Raw genomic sequence first — 7224 nt, forward strand, 5'->3', positions numbered from 1 at the left:
TATTACAAGGCATTAGAATAACATGTCATTTATTCTTCAGAACAGCAATTAACTCCTGAAAGTCATATGATATAGCATATGGAGACAGCTAACTAATTTTGTAAAAAGTAGTTTAATTTTCTATCTAAATGTCAACATTTCTAACTTACTAGACAATACAGATATGTTGGTCAGTGGTGAGCTGAAAGATGTATAGGACCATGGATTTTATGAAAACACTTGATAAAATTCTTTATACAAGATAACTAGCATTGCCAGAAAACAGATGTTCATTAGTGAGACAACGCCTCACAAAAGGAAAAGTCAAGGAAACGAGAAACCTGTAACAAACCAACCAGATTATACCTTGTATAATGGATAAAATGTTTTTTAAGTGATAAAGGACAGAGATCATTAGTAAATGATACAAAGAGACATCCTGTTATCATTGGTATACCATAACAAAGTATCAACACAGGGGGGTGGGGTTGGGGGGTGGATGCACAACCTCCCACAATCTATGATAATACGGTAAATTGTTCTGGGAACTGCCGTGGATACAAAAGTATACCAAGTCCTCACTAAAAATAGGTAGAATTCAGGTTGAGAGTTAAGACAACACAAACAGCTCCTTCCCAATTCACAATTTATTTGTGCATCAAGCTGTTGACATGCCTTGGATCCGAGTAACGAAGTTTATTATACGAAGAAATCCTATACTCTTTATTCATTATATATCAATGATGTACCAGGATGTTCCACTTACACAACTCTTGTGATTGCAAAGGATTCAAAATATAAAAGCATCACCAATCTTTAAGATGAAAGAATACAAGATTTACATCATCTTATGAATCAGTTGAGAATTTCTCCCAACAGGGATATGGTCATGACAGTTTACATGAACACCAAAAGAATTCCAGAGCACTGTTCAGGAGACAAGGTTAAGGTTGTCCAACTGGAGGATACTACATCACACCAGAATCCTAGCTTCAGTGGTCACATACAACACATAGTACAAAAAGCAAATTGTATCACTGTATATTTTTTCTACAAGTATGAAAACTGTTTACTGATCTCTTCAAGGCCCTGATAAACCAACAACTGGACAACCCATAGCTGTGATCATAACAATAAGCATTCAAATTATGGTATGAGGGATTGACTAAACAGGCAGAAATGTCTGTGTAGCTCTACATTATCTATAAATGTTATCAAATATGACTGGGCTTATTACTAAATAATTATGATACTTTATATGTATGGAAATCTTAGTGTAGATACAATTTGATAATGAAGTTTAACGAGAAGCTGATGGGCCTTAACTCTGACTATAAAGACCTCTATTGTAATAATGAAATTAACATCATCATTAAACACTACATTTACAAAGCTAGATATGTTCACATCACTCTAAACAACAATTATCTGATCTGTTTATTAAAAGACCATCACAATGTCAAAAAACACATAGCAATGACTAAGGGTGATGCTTCTCTTGAAAGTTCCAAGTACACAGTGGGGAAAACGGAACATTTTTAACGGATTTAGATTTAATTTGAATAGTTTTCTGTCATTTCTGTCTATACTCATTCTTATCTATTAATGACTTCAGGATTCTGATAGTTGGTTTAGAGCAAATTTTTTCAATAAAGCAATTGTCTATTTAATTTTATACTTTTATGAGTTTTTGAAGGCTCGTTTCTCGCTAATCTGTTGACACTTGTCCTGTGTCAATTGTCTTATATGTTGTCTTACTCAGTCTGATATTTCTTGTCTCTGTGCACGTGTCTGTTTCTTTTATGTTTCTTGTCTGTCCTTGTCTATCTCTATTTCCTTTCTTTCACAACACATGACTATCATGACTAGTTTTAGTTCAATGTTCTAAACTGACATTTTGGATCGATTGAAATCTTATGCATCATACTAAAGTATTTGTAAAAATAAATTAGGAATGTATGATATATGTGAAGTGTTTGATATGAGTGGTTTGTATACAGATGTCTGGTACATAATGTCTTTATTTAAATCTATGGATGAGTGCACTGTAGAATAAGTTATGATATTGTCATGTATGTGCTTTTAAAAATATACGTTAAAAAAATAAAGACCTATATTTGAAAGAGGCAAAATAGCCTAGGCATAAAATGAATTGCTCAACTACTCTACAGCTTACATAGAAGACATTGTTGGTTCACATCGAGACATTTTCTGCAAACTTGAAATCATATTTTTTATACATGCACAACACCAAGCTAGAGGCCCAATATCAAGACTCTTTGCCTTTGGGTTATTGAGAAAAGTTGCTTAAACTTTATAACACATTTGATAGCTTTTACCTTGAAAGTGGGTCAACATCACTCATAATTGCAAAGTTGGTAGTCCAACATCCTAATATGCAACAAGCCTAATATCAGCATTTTTAAGCAAAATGCTGATTAACTTTCCCATTTGGGACCCTGTCTGCCCTCAGGTCCCTACAGGTCATATGAAATTTCTTAATTTTGAAATGATTCCTCACTTTCAGATCAAGTTTGGTAGAAATCCATTCAATCATTACAAAGGAGTAGTGTTTTGAAACAAAATGATTATTTTCCCTTTTGGCCCCCCCTCCCCTCCGACCCCCATGTCCCTAGGGCTCAAATCAAATTTCTGAATTTAAGAAATAATTGCCTACCCTAACTGATGAATCAGGACAAAGCTTGTTGAAATCCACCCAAGGAGAAAGGAGGAGTAAGGTTTTAAATCTAAACTCAGCACCTCCTCTTTGGGGCCCCATCCCTCAACCCCTAGTGGTTGAATCGAAATTCTAAATTTGAAAAATGATTACCGTCACTCAATGATGCATTGGACCAAATTTGGTTGAAATCCATCCAGGGCCAAATTGCAGCCCCATATAATTCAGCTTGATTTCCAAGTGAATTTATGTTATGAAATGGCCTATTTCCCAAAATATACTAAAGGGATAAAGAAATGCAGGTAAACTTTGAAGATGATTCTAGTCTAGTCTAGTGTGGGTGCTGGTTAGTCAATACCAGGCATGTCCCCCGTTCGCTCTCGCCACAGCCCTGATTCTCCTAGACATGGGAGTTCATGAGTGAGTCTGTCCTCCTCACTGGGTTGTTGGCCCATTCTTCCAAGTCTAAGAGAGCTGCTTTCAGATGGGCTAGAGTAACAGGGGAGGCTGGCATCATCGATCATGTCTATCCAGTTAGTCCCACAAGTGCTCAATAGGGGATAGGTCGGGGCTGTATGGCAGCCAGTCCAGTGGGTTGATATTGTTGTTAGTGAGAAATTCACAACAGATCCTCACTACACAGGTCCAAGCATGATCATTCTGGAATGTGAGGTTGTTTTGCTACAATAATGGGGCAACATGGTGTCGGAGGATTTCATTTCTATACCTGGCGACAGTTAAATTACCCGCTACCGAAACCAGTGGTGACTTAACTCCATGTGAGATTCCTCCGCACACCATAACCGATCCACCCCCAAACCTATCTGTCTCTATTATGCAGCAGTTGGCAAATGTCCTCCATGATGTCAGTATACACAACGTCGACCGTCTGCTCAAAACAGGGTGAACTAAGACCCACCTCCACTGCCTCAATTGGAATATTCTTGGAGCATGTGCTGCCACCAAAGACATACGACGCTGGCGACAAGCAGCGGTTAGAGGCAGACCTACAAACGGTCGACATGCCCACGTACCAACTTCCCATAATCATTTCCTTACAGTTTTTGTATGGATAGGATGGTTATGAGTACCTATGGTATGAAGGGCAGATTCATTGGCAGCAAGGTGTCGACTGCGCAAATGAACGAGACGAATACACCTGTCCTGACATTGTGACGTCACGATCACACCCAGATGCCGAGACCTAGGACTGTCTGCAACACCCCCCTGCCCCCTCCGGCTTCAATTAGACGTCTAACAAGATGTTCTATAGTGCAAATATGGACACCAAAATGTCTGGCAATCTGTATTTGCCTTTGATCTTGCATAATCATCACAATGGTCTGACCCCTCAGAACTCCCGTCAGCCGTGCCGTTGTTTAGTGATATCAGAATTCAATCAAAATATAATTGATATATATAAATTAATTGGAAAAAGTCCAAATGAAAATATCACATTTAAAGGTTGAAAAATTCTCATAATCACCTGAATACAAGTCAATATTTTATATGTGTTGTCAATGCTTCTGATTGGTGAAATATTGCAGCCTGGGTTAATGGATTGTAATCTTCACCTGTGAGATAGTATTTCTTTCAGTGCAACATTGCAATATGTGGTGATCTACAAGACCGGGTGTAAACAGAAGTATCAAGTAAGTTGGGAAAAGTCACAAATAACCATGGGGAAAGTCACAAATAACTGTGGCGAAAGTCACAAATAACTGTGGCGAAAGTCACAAATAACCGCGGGGAAAGTTACAAATAACCGCCGGGAAAGTCACAAATAACTGCGCGGAAAGTCACAAATAACCGCGCGGAAAGTCACAAATAACTGTGGCGAAAGTCACAAATAACTGCGCGGAAAGTCACAAATAACTGTGGCGAAAGTCACAAATAACCGTGGGGAAAGTCACAAATAACCGCCGGGAAAGTCACAAATAACCGTGGCGAAAGTCACAAATAACCGCGGGGAAAGTCACAAATAACCGTCGGGAAAGTCACAAATAACTGTGCGGAAAGTCACAAATAAGCGTGCAGAAAGTCACAAATAACCGTGTGGAAAGTCACAAATAACCGTGGGGAAAGTCACAAATAACCGTGGGGAAAGTCACAAATGACCGTGGCGAATGTCAATTTTGACTGTAATTAATCATTTGTAATTTGTAAATACTAATCAAACACACATAATACATGCAATAGAAACAACAGATAAGGTTGTAAAAGACCGAATATTCAGTTTAAGTCATCATCATTACAAATTTGTAAGTCAGTGGACGAAAAGTGAAGAATGTCTTGAGGGTTCCATCAACAAAGATTTTTTTTAAATATCTCTGGATTTTATCGTTCCCCCTGGTCTAATTTGTGACTTTTCCGCACTTATTCATCAGTTCCGTTTTTACCTTGAGAACTAGACTATGTTCAGAAGGAATGTTGACCGTTGTCAATAAACTGTCTATTACAGGAAACACTTGTAAACTGTACAGATATCATCAGTTACATGTGGTAGTTATATAAGGTTTTTCCCTGATTCTTAAGTCCATGATACTTCAACTCGTTTACCGTATTTGATATAATAGAGGCAGTAAGTTAAATGAAATGATGTGTGTGGTATATCCTTAATTTTCCATAAGTCTATCAGACACTCCCATGTTGAATTGACAAGTTATAAAGCTCAAAGAAGTAGAGATAAAATTGTATAACTGATAGCTCCCAGCCCTAGCTTAGGCTTTTACATGGCGATTCAATGGTTGTTTAAATAATATTCACTCCCACACAGCTTGCTGAAGTAATCAATTCATTTCAGAAAACAATCTGCCATGCTTTAATAATGTAAACCAAAATAGTGCGGTCAATGATGTATAACGTACATTGTTCCTTGTTCCTTGTTCAGGTATAATCAATTTAAAAAAAAAAAAAAAAAGTTACAAAAAAGATTGAATGTAAATAAATTATATTGCACACCATTATTTTTTTAAAGACGAACTTAAAATATCTCATTTACATACAGTTATCCTATATCAAAACTTGTAAAGAAACATGAACATCAAAGAGTACTTTACACAACCAAGCCATGCTGTACAGTACCGGTGCACCACCATGGCCAGGTAGTATCAAAGTCCACGATGCAAATTTATCACAAAATGTATGTCATCACAACATATAAAGTATCTGTGCGTGAAGAAGACAACAACACATAAACTTTGTACATAAGAATTGGCATGTCTTTTTGATATAATTACTACAACATATATTGTCCAACTTTCATTTCAAACCTACCTCCAAATGGATAAACCCGTGAGTTCCAAGAGTCGGATCGTTAAGACATGCTGGCATAACGTCTCTCTTTTTCTTGTTTGTCTCCTCTTTAAAAAACAGAAACGGATGGCGAATGCACCTCCATAACAACGACAGAGCGCACAAGAGTCCGATAATAACTGCAATCATATGCGCGACTGCAACAAACAGGTAATGTGCAGCCGTCATCTTGTACGTTCTTCTCGGTCTACTCGAGCCTTCTAACTAGGCTAACACAGCTCATTTCTCATATCTACAAGAGTTATTTCCCCTTGTGAAGCGTTTCCTCAGTAAAATTATATGTAAGCACGCAGATTATACTAATATGTTAACTTCGTTGCCGAAATCTCTGGAAAATGTTGGCATATTGTGTGCAAACAAATAAAAATGGAACTCCTAAGCATTGACAAAACCAGGTCGGTACGTAGTAAGTCTGTAAATCCAGTACATTTTTCGTCCTCCGGCAATAGAATGTGGGCCAGTCTGAGTTCACATTCTTACCAAATAATAACAACAAATAATATAGTAATGTTATGCATTCCTTTGAAGGTAAACATTTCTCGCAAATAAAAACTAGTGTTATCGCGCTAAGGCAGGTTTGATCGTATGCCAATTTGATTCTGTTACACCAGAGACGTATATAGCATATATATATATGTGATAGATACGTCTCTGGTTACACCAAAACTTCATCACAACTACAAACAGGAAATTCGGAAGATCTGTCTCCCCCCTCCCTCTCTAACGTGTGTCACATCCATATCCCGCCCTCTCTTATTTGTGTCGAACCTTTCTCCTGTCTTTTCCAACATGTGTCACATCCTTCACCCATCTTATAACGTGTCACATCCACCTTCCGTCCTATAACGTGTGTCACATCCACCTCCCGTCCTATAACGTGTGTCACATCTACCTTCCGTCCTGTAACGTGTGTCACATCCACCTCCCGTCCTATAACGTGTGTCACATCTACCTTCCGTCCTGTAACGTGTGTCACATCCACCTCCCATCCTATAACGTGTGTCACATCTACCTCCCGTCCTATAACGTGTGTCACATCCACCTCCCGTCCTATAACGTGTGTCACATCTACCTTCCGTCCTATAACGTGTGTCACATTCACCTTCCGTCCTATAACGTGTGTCACATCCACCTCTTGTCCTATAACGTGTGTCACATCCACCTTCCGTCCTATAACGTGTGTCACATCCACCTCCTGTACTATAACATGTGTCACACCTACCTTCCGTCCTATAACGTGTGTCACATCCACC

General features: G+C 38.3%; 1 protein-coding gene across 1 annotated transcript in view; it reads right to left on the minus strand.

Annotated features, from left to right (window-relative positions):
• LOC132553628 (epoxide hydrolase 4-like) overlaps positions 1-6221 on the minus strand; it is a 29957-nt gene extending 23736 nt beyond the window's left edge. Inside the window, exon 1 of the mRNA XM_060217889.1 lies at positions 5933-6221. Coding sequence (XP_060073872.1) covers positions 5933-6139 — 207 coding nt within the window. The 5' untranslated portion in view covers positions 6140-6221. The remainder of the gene's footprint in view (positions 1-5932) is intronic.
• Positions 6222-7224: the final 1003 nt, after the last annotated feature.

The sequence above is a fragment of the Ylistrum balloti genome, unplaced genomic scaffold (genome assembly GCF_031769215.1).
Source record: "Ylistrum balloti isolate Yb309-2 unplaced genomic scaffold, AGI_CSIRO_Ybal_v1 Utg369640, whole genome shotgun sequence".
Classification (NCBI taxonomy): Eukaryota; Metazoa; Mollusca; class Bivalvia; order Pectinida; family Pectinidae; genus Ylistrum; species Ylistrum balloti.